This window comes from Capra hircus, chromosome 5, assembly GCF_001704415.2.
Source record: "Capra hircus breed San Clemente chromosome 5, ASM170441v1, whole genome shotgun sequence".
Lineage (NCBI taxonomy): Eukaryota > Metazoa > Chordata > Mammalia > Artiodactyla > Bovidae > Capra > Capra hircus.
Window position 1 is genome coordinate 28,356,140 of NC_030812.1, and position 14,168 is coordinate 28,370,307.

The following is a 14,168-nucleotide window of genomic DNA, read 5'->3' on the forward strand; positions in this document are numbered from 1 at the left end:
CTTCACATCAGTTTTTTTGTTATTTCCATCCCATCAGAAGGTTCTATTCCAACCAATTATCTCTCCGTTAGGTTATGACAATCAGTCCTGTAAAAGGAACATTAGTAACTGGGGGATGTGTAAGTCATTTCCAGCAACTGGTTTCAGGCAGTCTTTACTTGAGTTTAAAAACAGTGCTTCATGCATTTACAATAAATTACTACAGGTCACTGATACACACAGAGAAAAGTTGAACCCAACTTACTATCTCAGTGTAGACCTCTGGGGCTGGGCAGTGATTAGTACCTTAACAAGACATCCATGGGCCAAAGAAGGCAGCCACTGTCAGTTACAGAGGGATCGCTGCAACACAGTGGAGGTAGCAAAGAGTTTAAGATCCACAGGGGCTGTAGTACAGCCCAGAAATTAAGACAAGGGAAGTGAAGGCTGTAAACACTTGGGGAGAAAGTCAAGAAGCACTTGCATTTCCTTTTATCTTTTCCATTAGAATGTTCCCGTAAGTTATTCACTTACAGAAAAATAAAAGTGCTCAAAAGGATTTGAAAAACAGGAAGTGGTTATTCCAGTCCCAGTGAGGGGAACAACAGAAGCAACAAATCCCTATTTTTGGTCATGCCAAAGTGTTGAGGGGGGCACCCAAGTACATGCGTGGATGTAAAGGCTCCAGTATAAGCAGTGCTCCTCCCCGCACCAGCCGGGACCTGGCTTGAACAAAAGCAGCTGTGAAGATTAGCGAGTAAGTCCTAGGCCAAATGAGGATTCCTTCCTGGGGCAAAAGCTCATCCTCCTAGGATCTGAACTTAAAACACCACAGTTAAGACCAGTAGAGAGGCTGCTGCCAGCTCCAGCGAATTCTGAGGAAGTTGGGATGGCCCCTCTCATGGGCCACCCCACTAAGAGGGTTTCTTTTAGTTCCAGCTCCCACGTGGGCACCACGCTGTGAAGCCCATGGCACAGGTTCCTCTGTCTCCCACACCTAACGGTGCACACAGACTTCGCTGACAAGTGCTGTTTGGTCCCACGCTGCTGGGCTGTGACTGCAGGACGCCGCCAGCCACTGCATGTCCACTCAGCGCCTTGACCCAACGTAGTTGATGGAAAGCAGGACCACGTTGTGTAGCAAGAGGGACAGCTCAGTTTCTGAAAACACCATCAACGTTAATGGTTTGGCCAGGGAACAGTTCGCCTTCCAGCTACCCTGTTGTGCAGAGCGTGATACCAGAGGAGGGAAGCCAAGTGCAGGGAGGTGAGACACTAAGAGGCCATTGTCCTCGAAGCCCCACTGCTCGGCTCCAGTCCCTGCAGGTTTGCTTTCTTTCAAGTATACCTGTATTTACTTGATTCTCATGTGATGGCAGCAGAAAATTCATTAATGGTAACGGTACTTAACAGCACTGTCACCCTTAGGATTTTTCTGGTAGAAGCTGGTCCTCAAGGGGCATTTCTTAGCCACAAGGAGATTAAGAGGCCTACCCGGACGTTCAGAGGCTTAGAGAATAACTAGGCAAAGGTTCCAAACAGGAGCCCCACAGGCCTAACACCCATCCGGGGATACTTTTCATTTAGCTAGGTGAGTGTCTTTGTTTTGAATTTGAATGCCTTTGGACTAGTACTTCTGACCTGGAACAATTCTGCTCTGTACATGGCACCCCACTCCAGTACTCTTGCCTGGAAAATCCTATGGATGGAGGAGCCTGGTGGGCTGCAGTCCATGGGGTCGCTAAGAGTCGGACACGACTAAGCGACTTCACTTTCACTTTTCACTTTCATGCATTGGAGAAGGAAATGGCAACCCACTCCAGTGTTCTTGCCTGGAGAATCCCAGGGACAGGGGAGCCTGGTGGGCTGCCGTCTATGGGGTCACACAGAGCCAGACACGACTGAAGCAACTTAGCAGCAGCAGCAGCACTCCCTCCCCAAGTCATGTGGCAACGTCTGGAGACATTTTTGGTTGTCACCACTGCGTCGGGGGATGCTACTGGCATCTAGTGGACAGAGGCCAGGGATATCGCTATGTTGTTCTAGAGTGCACAGCACAGCCCCCCACAATAAAGCTATCAATAGCGCCAGGGTTGAGAGAGCCTGCTTCATGCTCAGACTCCCACAGTGCCCAGTCCTCCCTGTCTTGCACAGTCTACTTCACTAGCTGCCTGCAGGCAAGTGACTGCGCCCTTTCAATTAGACACACAAGTTAGATAAGGGTCTCACACTATTTAATAATTAACTCCCAAATTACCTTAGAAGAGAACACAAAAATGACTTGGCTTTTTGTTGCATTAACCATAGGGGTTTGTCTTACCTTTCAGGCTGCAGGAAATCTGTAGCCATTCTCCCAGCCAAGTTCGACACCTCTCTTCAGCAATATGGGTGGAATTCAGGCCACGAAGATAACAAGCCTATACCACTCAGAAGAGAAAACAATCCTTAACTATCACAGGGCGAGTATGCCAAGGAAGTGTGAACCCATAAAGAATCCAAAATTCCCTCTAAATAAGTTAAAACCTCAACCCTACAAGAAACCTTTCACTATAGCGATATGAACTCTGATGGACAAGATGAAAAGTGGAAAGGCCCATATAATCTAAATCAGTAGATCTAAAATGTAGCATTCTTGATTTTTGAAGGACCAGAAGAAAAGACACATCAACCAAAATTACTGCAGGGAGTTCCTTCCCACGGGTTAAGTTCAGTCAAGAAAAAAGATGTAGAAATGAAATGAGAGAATGAAGAGCCTGGACTCTGATGTAACGAGAGACAGGAGCTCCCTGGAAACTCCCAGCCCCTGAGAGCCCACTAAGGACTGCGGGTTGATACTTCAATGAAGCACTTACCGACTTCACCTCCTGAGCAGTCAGCTGGCCAACCCCCAGCTTTGCCAAAGCCTTGTCCAGTTGGTGGATTACAGTGGTGTGAGTCTTTAAACGGTGTCTCAATAAGACAGAAGGCAGATAAGGTGTGAGAAGCATGGCTCGACTCAAGGCTTTCTATGACACAACAATATAGGGGAAGAAAGGCAACTTGGTGTTACTGTAAGACCTGGAGCGAGGTGAGGCCATGGAAGAGAGAAAGCCTCAAAGTGCTCACCATCTGCAAAGCACGGAGCTGGTCCATGCCCAGAGGATGGTTAGCGAAACACTCTCTCAGAGCCAGGATATCATGTACTGCTGGATGGGTACCACGTTGCATCTTGGAGAGGTAAGAGATGGGAAGACGTTAGGAAGGTCCTGACTAGCCCTTTTACCTAGTTTTAGTGCACATTGCATCTACCAAGATTCTTGGTGTGCAGGAAGGCTTAACTAGAGGAATACCTTGGTGCACAACTCTGTCATATGCCACTGGAGTCCTGCATCAGAAATGAGAGGGACAACTTTTTCTAAATAACAAAGGATTGCTGGGTGGGACTGCTTCCGGAGAGCATGATAGATATCTAAGAAATCAATTTGTTGCTTTGGGGTCCAGAAATGTTGGATCAGCAGTTGCCTAGGAAACAGGTACCTGAAAAGAAAAGGAATTACAAAGTCACTTGCTGAAACTAGCATCTTTCAAAGTGAGCTAAGAGCATTTAGCAGACATGAATGCTAGGAGGAAGAGATGGAAACACTCTTTCCCTACCTTACTGTTCTTTCCTGAAAATGAGAGATCAAGGTTTAAAGATACACTGAAGCCCGATTAAAGCAATATTACTGAGGTTTATGTAAAAGGAAACAGTGTAAGAGACTAGCCTTGCACACAGCAATCAGACAAATGACTCCTTTTGAGCCAAAGCGTGTGAAGAACATATTTTGGACAGAGCTTCAGAGCTGGAGAGCATCACTGTTTGTGATGCTGACAACTTCAAACTGTTCCCTGTCCCTGTGTGCATACAAAATGGAATTTAATTCATTTCTCTACAAATGTGGTGGTCTTAAAACATGGTCACAAATTCCCTGGCACTCTTCTCATTGAGAAGTGAAGTCTAATATCCCTGGCTTTTAAAACATAAGTGACTGCATCAACCAAGAGAATAGAACAGAAGTCAGTCTTTGTGACTTTCAAGGCTAAGTTTTAAAAGGTCATGCAGATTCTTCTTTGCTGAAACAGTCATTCTTGGAGCCCTGAGCTGCCATGTCAGAAGTCCCACTATCCTGAAGCTACCACACTACAGAGGCCACAGGTAGGCACTTGAGTTGACAGTCCCAGTCTTCCAAAGCCATCTCTGCTAAAGCACCAGGCCTAAGAGTGACCTTAGACTGTCCTGACTAGTCCATTCACCAGTTAGGTGTTACTGAGGAACCTCTGTCAACACCACACTGGAGAAAAATCATTTACCCATCTGAGCCCTGCCCAAATTCCTGCCCCATAAATTCATGAAAATGCTGAATGTTTCAAGCTTTTAAGCTTTGAGGCTGTTCTATAGCAATAAATAACTAGCATAGCATGTAAGATCATAGTTTAAAACTGTCATCTTTGGATATAAGGTAAAGTAATAAAGATTGATATCATCAGAATAAGAAATGCATTTTTCTCCAGAAGGAAAAAAAAATGTCCTAAGTTGCTATGCCTCTCAGGGAGTGAGTGGGCTGTGCCTCTAGGGATGATAGAAAAGATCATTATCTTATTTCACATCACACAGGAACAGCTAAGAGGCCAGGATATCTACTCCTACAGCCGTTCCAGTAACCCAGGTGGCTTTTATGAACTTTGGCCTAATGAGAAAACTGGAGCAGAAGTTTGATAACCTCTGCCTAGATTCTGAAATGGAAAGCTCTTAATTTGTAATTTTTAAAAAATCTACATATCTTCAACATGCTGGGGAGACAGAACTCTGTACTCACATTAGCAAGAAGACCAGGTAGTTGGCAAAAGGTGGAATGGAAAGAATACCTAGGAAAAGACACTTGGTGACGTCTCGACGAAACTAAGCAGAAATAAACACAGATGCAGTTTTAACCCAAGTGTTTGATACAATGGACAATCCCTCCACCCCACTATGCAGTAAACTTCTATTTTAGCCCAGATAAAGATCAAGGTTATTTCTATCTGCCTCTGGATAGAAATAACCTTGTTCCTTTAGGACAAGAAGCCCTGACCTGTCTGTTCACTTTTGTATTCCAAACACTGTCTAGTACAGGGCCTGACATTAGGCCAAATCCCTCAATAAATTCTTCCTGATCTATAGAATGGGTCCTAGATTGTTATTCTCAGCTTCAAATCTACCAACAAGTCATCACCAAATACTACCTCCCTGCTGTCTTTTGGATCCTTCTGTGTAGATTTTTGTATGTTCAGAAACAAACTGGATTTTACTGTTTACAACTTTTACCCAGAAAGTGTGCCAAAAACTCTACGGAGCTGTGTTTGGGGGGTGGGGGTGGGGGTGGTGCGGCAGTGCAGTGGTCACAAATGAACTGATTTTGCCAAATGATCTGCTCTTCTGGCAAGGGGCAACAGCTTGGTCAGTAGTGAAGAAAATAGGCAAGAAAAAACTTGAGATCTGGGTTAACTTTAATTATCTCACCATGAACTTCTGGTATCTGTCCTTGGTGCATACGTACCTGTCTCAAATGCTCCATCTCCCGGTATGGAAGTTGATGAAACTTTATATTATGCTTCCACATATTTGTCTTTATTCTTCTAGCCTTTTTGGCATCGGCCCATAACATCTGCAATCCTGCCTCATTAAAGGAGAGGACAGAGTGTGACATTATCCCAATTTGATTATCACAGACTTTTGCTCCACGTTCATCCACAAGACACACTTGTCCCTCCCTCCCTAACACTACTGTAAATCAAAGCCTTAAACTAGGTCACCTGAAACTCTTGTGAGGCTGACCTATATTTCATTTCTTATCCTTCTCCATTCTGCCTCCTACTAACCTCTGCCCCCTATCAACCTCTGCCCCCAGAGTATCACCTCTCTTCATGCCAAGATGGTGTTCTGTGATCTACCAGGGAATGGTCTCCCTCTTCTGGTTCATTACTCACTCCCTTTTTAAAATAAAAATTCAATGACCTTTAACCTCAGTAAGTCTTCCCTAATTTATCCTGTGTATTTCTCAACCAGATATTAACTCATTTCCTCTCTAGAACACTTTTATAATTACTAGAATTCAACACACTTCTAAGATTGCCTTTTCTCTCCATTCCAAGATAATCCTTACACTGATCTAGGACTTTAGTTTTTAAAAATGTTTTCCTATTTATCAATGAAATGGTATAATATCTAGGTTAGCTTCAAAGTAATACAGGAGAAAGCCAATGTATAAATGAAATAAGACTGGTGGCCAGGAGTCAATAATTGTGGAAGTGAGGTTGAGAATATGAAAGTTCATTATATTACTCTACTTCTGTGTATGTTTAAAAATTTCCAGAATATAAGGCTTAAAAACAACCAAAATGCTTTCAGACTTTTTTTTGTTTGATTCTAGTATAAACTGGGGAGCAGACAAAGCAGCCACTCTTATCTCCACTGTACAGCTTTTACAAGTCCATGAAGCTAGTAGTAATTATGATAATATTCAGGGCTGACAATGTGAAAGTTAACTATAATTGCTATTACAATAGAAGTACAGAGTATAATAGTTATAGCTACACTTACTGAGTACTTACTATGAATCAGGTCCTAAGGAGCTTACACGTAAGAATTTATTTAATCTTCATAACCATGCGGTCAATGGGTAGGTTCTATCACTACCCTCATTTTACAAATGAGAAAACCAAAGAACAGAGAGGTTAGGTAACAAGTCCAATCACACAGGTAGTATGACAAGCTGGGATTTGAACCCAGGCAGTCTGACTTCAGAGTGGATGCTTGACATTATACCATCTCTTAGTAACTAGCAGAGCTCTGATTTTAACTCAGACATTCAGAAACCAAGTACATACAGTGCTCTTTTCACAACATGCCACTGAGGAGAGATCTGTGACAATATTAAACCATGTTTTCGTACAAGCCAAGTGAACTGATAAATCACAGGGCAGGTCTGTGCAGCTATGGATCTCTGCCTTGTGCATGACAAATAATTTCTATTATAGGCAGACGTCCGGTTAAGCAAAGTGCAAAAATACCTATATTCCTCCTAGGTGTTGTGAGAAGTTGTTTCTCATATTACCCTTCTAGAAACATCCTCAAGAAGCTCTAACTTGTAAGAAGTAGTTTAATGCTCAAGCATTTATGAAACACAAGACACACCGGCTCACACCCCCATGCAGAGCCGGAAATGATCTTACTTATTCTCCCTGACACTGCCCAAGAGCTGATCCAATGGATTTTTATTTTAGTTTTGTCTTTACCTTTCATGAAGATTGTATACAGGACATAGAAGCGGGGGAAATGACGATCCAAGAAACGATGGTATTTCCCGTTAATCACTTTTGTCTTAGTCACCACATAAGAGATCAAGCTCTTCACATCTGCCTTTGGAGAAAGATGAAGCTTTGAAGACCTACAAGGAAGATGAAAGAGACTATCTGGGAACCAGCCCTGGAACCTGCTTCTCCGCTGCTGCTGCTGCTAAGTCACTTCAGTCGTGTCCGACTCTGTGCGACCCTAGAGACGGCAGCCCACCAGGCTCCCCCGTCCCTGGGATTCTCCAGGCAAGAACACTGGAGTGGATTGCCATTTCCTTCTCCAATGCATGAAAGTGAAAAGTGAAAGTGAAGTCGCTCAGCTGTGTCCAACCCTCAGCTACCCCATGGACTGCAGCCTTCCCGGCTCCTCCATCCATGGATTTTCCAGGCAAGAGTACTGGAGTGGTGTGCCATTGCCTTCTCCGTGCTTCTCCGCAGGGGTCCGTAAACGTAAAACACAGGCTTCAGAGAATGTATGCTAAGACCTGAAACTTCTGAAATCCAAGGAAGATCTTGAGATCACGGAGAGATAAGCAATTAGACTGAGAAAAACAGATAAGGGAGATAAGAGGCCAGACAAGAATGAATATCGGGGGAGTGGTGAGCCTGGAGAAAGCAGAAGGCCTGAGGGACAATTTGGGCAGCAGGCTAAAGCCAGAGAGGTGAGATCCAGGTAAGCAGCAGAAAAATCTTGAGCCGAAAAAGGTCGGCTCAGGACACGTGGAGAATTCAGGCAACACGCGGCGCTGAGAACTGAGAGGGTCAGGAAGCCAGGTCTCTAGCAGGGATACGGGTGCGACTTCTTAGCAGAATAGAAATCCAGGGGCCAGGGCGTGGAGCCCTGAGAATTAAGACAGCATGCAAACAATATTGAGACACTGGCAGGGCCTGAACGTCAAAAATGTTTTTCTCTCTCCAAGTCCCTCACCGAGGGGCCCCCCAGGTCAGGCCAGAGCGAACAAACTGCAGCCTTCGGACGACATATAGTCCAGGGGGCACCGCCGAACCCCACAAAGCAGCCCGAGCCCAACACACTCTGGACAGCGCCATCTTCACAGCGAGGGAGGGGCAGACAGGGAAAAGTCGTCTTCAGGTCAAAGTTCCCGAACGTTGCGTTCCTTCGCGGACGCATGCGCCTTTCCTGAGAGCTCATTGGTAACCATAGGCCGCTCTCCTCGCGCGCCCCCGCGGCGAGCCGTGGACGCGAAGGCTAAGAGCGGAAGGAGGTTTGGGATTGGATGCCGCCAGCACTTCCTGGTTTAGAGGCGCCGGAACCGGGCTATCCCAGAGGGAGCGAGGGAGTATCTGCCCTTGGTTGCGATGTGGTTCTGCGAAGTTCGCTCTTGGAGGGTCTGGTGACCCCTGGAGCAGCTCTAGGGCCTCAGGTTTCCTGGCACCGTCGCCCTTGTTTTCTGTCCGGGTGGCGCCAGGCTTTGGGGCTTTGGCGCGGCAGGTGCCAGAGGTCAGTTAGGCGCGGCCTCTGGCCGCGGCTCCTCCTTGGTCCTGGGAGGACCCCCGGCGCCCTCTAGTGCCAGTCAAGGTCTGGCTGCGAAGGTTGGCGGTCTGGGAGCGGCCCCTGCGTGGACCACTTACGGCGTTCCCTTTTGTGGGCTTTTTTCAAAGTAGGTCTGTGGGAATAATGTCTTTCATTAAGTGCCTCCTGAAGACCAAGCTTGAGTCTCAACCTTAATGGCACTTTTGTGAGAGGCTGGTTCTGACCAGAAGGACATGCATTTTCTCCCATTACCCCCCGTAATTTCTTTATAGCATTTAACCACATCGTTTATACGTTTGTTTCTTTTGACCAGGTGCCTGAACCAGCCTGAGGACAAGCACCTTCTTGCCTTAGTTACTGTTGTACTGTACCGCCACCGCTAGATGTCATGCCTGTCGCCTGAAGTGAAGTCGCTCAGTCGTGTCCGACTCTTTGCCATCCCTTGGACTGTAGCCTACCAGTCTCCGTCCATGCAATTTTCCAGGCAAGAGTACTGGAGTGGGTTGCCATTTCCTTCACCAGAGGATCGTCCCGACCCGGGGATGGAACCTGGGTCTCCCGCATTAGTAGTTGCCCAATAAACATGCTTGACTACATTCATTAATCCCTGAAATTGGGAGGGATTGCCAGAAGTGATGTTGCAGGAAAGGGGAACCCCAGCTAGGGGCAGAGAGTGGGTTTTCATCTAATAATCGGAAATGAATTGTATGAGGAGATACATACGCTGACAAAGCAAGATACTTTATTAGGTAAGGGCGTCTGGACAGAGAGCAGCAGGGTAAGGGAACCCAGAACTGCTCTGCCACTTGGCTCAGCCTCAGGTTTTATGATGATGGAGTTAGTTTTCTGGTTGTCTCTGGCAGATTATTCTAAGAGTCCTTTCTGGTGGCACATGCATCACCCAGCCAAGATGGATTCCAGTGAGAAGGATTTGGAGAGGTTGGTAGGACTTATGTGAGGCAGGAAATGGATGGGCTTCAGTCTAGGCGTTTACAGTTGGGCTACTGTTCAGCTTCCTGGGATGAGCGCCATTCATCACCAGGTACCTATACATTTCCTGAAGCAAAAGACAAATGGGCTCTAGGACTACATATTTAAGACCGGACTCCTATCTATGTTTTGAGATCTCAGCAACAGGAATAGGGTAAATAACCAGACATTAGGCATTTTTATGGCAGGGACCGAGTGGGACTAAACCCTATTAAAAGACTATTAAGAGGTAATCACACACCTCCCATGCTTGGGGCAAAGGAGATGTTTCACATGTGCAGAAAGTCTCCTTGGGGGTCAAAAGGAGGGGGGAGCGCCATTGCATAGTATATGATGCTAATACGTGATCCCATAGGCTCCTGGACTGAAATCTATCTTGGAAAAAACCTGCACACTCATGGTGGGGAGGGTCCTAAGGCAGGTCAGATGTGGAAAAAGAAACCAGGTAATTGGCTAAAGGTAAACAAAGACCTGGAAGAACTGACCTATATAAATGACTTAACTACGCCTTCACTACACTCCTCCTTATTCAGGGAGACACCCCACACCCTTTCTATCCTAGTATGCATCTCTGGCTTGCTTCTATCTTAACAAACTATTTCTCTCTGTGTTCTCCCACTTTTGGTTGTGCCATATCTCTAAAAATAAACTTTGTACCTGTATTTAGTTTTTGCCTCCATGAGAAATACATTTTTTCATTGGGGGCAAAGTTCCAGGGAAAAATAGCTCTACCTCTAGCCCTTGCTGGTTTGGAGGCTAGGATTCCAGATTTTTGTCCAGGCTACTCAAGTTCAATTCCTGGGCAAGGAATTAAGATATCATTTTACACCACCACCCACTGGTGCCTTGCCAAAATCATACAGATTGGCATCTCCTCTCTTTCACCTTTCCCAAATTCTTCTGGTTGGTAGTAGCTTGTAGTTCCACTTCCTTACCAGGACCTCCTGTTTTAAGATAACTCATGCAAGTGGTTACTATCTTTCCTGATCAGGTCAGTGGTTCCCCTAAAACCCCCCTGCGGAGACTTCATTCTCAAGATATTCTTTGGGAACTGGGACACGAGTCTCTTTGTTCTGTAACTACTTCCTGCTGAGAGTGGGCATAGCCCTGCCTAGTAGAAATCTCTTGCCACCTGATCTAAATCAAGGTATTCTGTGCCTCAAATTAGCATTCATCCTAATAGTAACAGTTGAGCCTGAAGCTGTTGGACCCTGTCAGAAATGAACCATGTAAACAGTTGAAGCAGACAGTGGCCAAGCATGAGGTCTAACAGGATGGTCATCGCTGGGCCAAGCAAAGGAAGGCAAAATTTGAGGCGAGGGCTGTAGGTTGTGTGACTTTTCCTCTGATTATTGGTGGCGCAGTTAACAAGGCAGTGCTTCAGGAATCTTGTGCTCAGCTTGAAATTACCATCCTCTTCCTGGGTAGGGGCTCCAGTTCTGCAGAAGAACTCAGAGGTATTGTTAGGCATATTCCTTGAGGAGGAACCAGGACCTTGCCCCAAGGCTGTACCACTATTCAACTATTCCTCCCTGGTTTTTACTTTGCCTCTCTTCCCTGATTAGCAACTGTGTGAATTTGCCCTTTGAAGCTCAGGGAAGGTCCAGGAGGCTGAATGAAGTTTATATCCTACAAACAAGAAACAGGGGACATGGAAAGGATTTGTATTCTGGAGTCCCAGGGAGTTCTGAGTTTTAATTTGGGAAACTGGGTTATGATGGCTCTGGCCATTTCCTGCTAAAATGAGGCATAGTCCTACCTCGATTTGGAGAATAGACACTGAATTGGAAGTATTTCTGAGTTCTAAGTCCTGGATCTGAGTTTAGTATGATTAAGATCTCAATCCCTTGGGAATTTAGGAGAATAAGCCTGAAACTCAGTCTGGACTTGCACTTCAAGGGAGACTTGGAACCAGATAGCCAGTTATTTATTTTTTAATTTTTATTTATTTATTTTTGGTTGCACTGGGTGTTTGTTGCTGCGTGTGTGCTCTCTCTAGTTGTGGCAAGCAGGGGCCACTCTTTGTTGTGGTTCACAGGCTTTTCGTTACAGTGGCCTCTTGTTGTGGAGCATGGGTTCTAGTTGTGGCACACGGACCCAGTAGCTCTGAGGCATGTGAAATCTTCCTGGACCAGGGATCAAACCCATGTCCCCTGCATTGGCAGGTGGACTGCTATCCACTATGCCCCCAGGGAAGTCCTGCCAGTTGTCTAATTTTATCTAAGTTTTAACTCCTGATGTAGTATTAACATATCTATAACAGGAGCTATTGGCCATTACTTATGTCTCCCCTTTTTGATTAATATCTGATCTAAAACAATTTTATTCTCTAAAATATTTAATAGTTACAAGAGGATACTGTTAGGTAGTTAGAATAGGAAACAGGAGTCCAAAATGGGGGTGGCTAAAAGATAAGGAAAGGAAAAGCCCGCAAAAACAGAACAAAGCAAGGTCAAAGCTAGGTCCGAGGACCGGAGTGAGGACCTCAGGTAGAAGAAACAGCACTCCTGGCTAGCCCAGTTTATACAGGGTGGGCCCAGGGGGAGGAGGAAACATATAAAAAGAGGAGCCAAAGGGCTGGGGCTCTCTCTTCTCCTGGAGTCTTTGGGTCAGCATTCCCTCACGCCTCGAGGGTGTGTTTTCCTGCTGTTTTCTAAATAAAACTGAGCTGTAACGCAGAGCTGTAACACTGATCTGTCTAAGAGCTATAACACAGTCTGTTCAAGAACCAAGAGCTGTGATGCACCGAGGGCTTAAATGTCTGTCGCTTCAAATTTTTGTTGAGATGAGACAGAACTGAGGAGATTACACTTGCCTGACAGAAACCTTGAAACCATAAGATTGCAGCTACTAGTGGACACTGATTTGAGAATGGCTAATGCCATTCTAAGCTGGTCTGACATAGCTGTTCTCAGCAATACAGGAACGTGTCTGAAATCCACAACGGTCCAACGGTCCCCTAATTTTACCTTGAATGTCTGAACCAGTTACTCTGTTTTGACTTTGGAATGTATTCACATTTCCCTCCTCCATGGATGTCAAAGCAGATGTCACTGTTAACAGTCTCTGTGCCTTTCTGAATATAGAAGATGCAAGAACTTGAGCTCATAAAATCTTCTGAAAATAGTTATCTCAAGGTCTGTCCTGCCAGTTTTTCTCACAGCACGGAGTGCCTCATTCCTGCTCTCCACCCTGAACTCCTTTCAGGGGCTGTTGAAGGTCAGTGGCCACAGTGGCCATTGACTGAGCTGTTTTGGTCAGTGGTTCCCCTAACAATGGCATTCAGTTGCTTCTAAGAGTTAATAATCCCCCTGAGTACATATGAATGTTCACCTACCATGGGAGGGTTGGCAGTGTAGTAGAAAGTCCATCCCATTTGGACCAGGGGTCTAGGTTCAAATCTGAGCCCTGCCGTTCCCTTTAGTGCGTGTGTGGCTTTGGACATGTCACTTTAGTTATAAGTTTATTTCCTCTACAATGGTACCTATTTTTATAAGACTTCTTTGAAGACCCAAGAAGAAGACGGTTGTGAATGTTCCCGCAGTGTGTATTGCTTTATGGGTCACAGAGCTTTGCATAGGTTGTTTATGCTTGAACCACTCATGTAATCAGAGGAAATTTTCTATAAATGAGCGTATTTCTGCAAGATGGGGATGGGTGGGGCAGAAAGTTGACTAACGCATGATTTCCATCTTTAGACAATTCCTCAGTCCTCTCAACAGCCCTCAATGTATTTCTCAAGAATGTTCAGCTCTAGGACTTCCCTGGTGGTCCAGTGGTTAAGACTCTGCACTTTCAATGCAGCGGGCATGTATTTGATCCCTGATCACAGAAGTTCTGCATGCCGTATGTTGTGACCAAAAAAAAAAAAAATTGTTCAGCTCTAAAATTCTAGAATATCCCAGAAAGATGGGGCTAAGATCAATCAGAGATAGGTTTGTGGAGGAAATGAGAAGGAATTTTGCCCGGAAGGACGGACTAGAGAAAAGGTGTTTCATGTGGTAAAACAGTATAACAGGCGCACACAGGAATTCATTCATTCCTTCCTCAAATATTTATTTGCTATATAGTGCCTCTCCCTCCATACCCCCTCACCTTAACATGCACACACTAAGTTGTCAGCTCTGTCTTCTCTTTCTTCAGTAATCCAGCTTCCTTCTCTCTAAGTGACAAGCCTCTAATCTAAATTGCCAGAGCAGCCTCCTTACCTGTTTCCCTTTCATCTATTTTGGCCTGCTTCCAATTAGTTCTCCATGCGGTAGCCAGAGAATGCTTTTGAAGTTGCAAATCTAAGATTGTCGCACCCTTTTGTAAAACCTTTCAAGTTTCTTCTGACTCCAAGGATAAAGTTCAG

The 14,168-nt window shown here is 45.3% G+C and overlaps 1 protein-coding gene and 1 long non-coding RNA gene across 3 annotated transcripts; one reads left to right on the forward strand and one right to left on the reverse strand.

Annotated features, from left to right (window-relative positions):
* Window positions 16-8,478, reverse strand: LETMD1 (LETM1 domain containing 1). 2 transcript variants are annotated; one of them, XM_005679960.3, is made up of 9 exons: window positions 8,258-8,478; window positions 7,273-7,424; window positions 5,535-5,650; window positions 4,815-4,897; window positions 3,309-3,495; window positions 3,085-3,186; window positions 2,832-2,984; window positions 2,300-2,396; window positions 139-1,140 (listed from the first exon to the last, which is right to left on the reverse strand). In XM_005679960.3, the coding sequence occupies exons 1-9, from the start codon at window positions 8,377-8,379 to the stop codon at window positions 1,070-1,072; spliced, it is 1,083 nt and encodes a 360-aa protein (XP_005680017.1). In that variant the 5' UTR covers window positions 8,380-8,478; the 3' UTR covers window positions 139-1,069. The 2 variants fall into 2 exon arrangements, with proteins under 2 accessions (XP_013819258.1, XP_005680017.1); XM_013963804.2 differs by lacking the exons at window positions 3,085-3,186; window positions 3,309-3,495; window positions 4,815-4,897 and having other exon boundaries at window positions 16-1,140.
* On the forward strand, window positions 8,531-10,480 carry LOC108636001. Its single transcript, XR_001918037.1, has 2 exons — window positions 8,531-8,951; window positions 9,138-10,480. It is a non-coding gene; the product is annotated as an uncharacterized LOC108636001 (long non-coding RNA).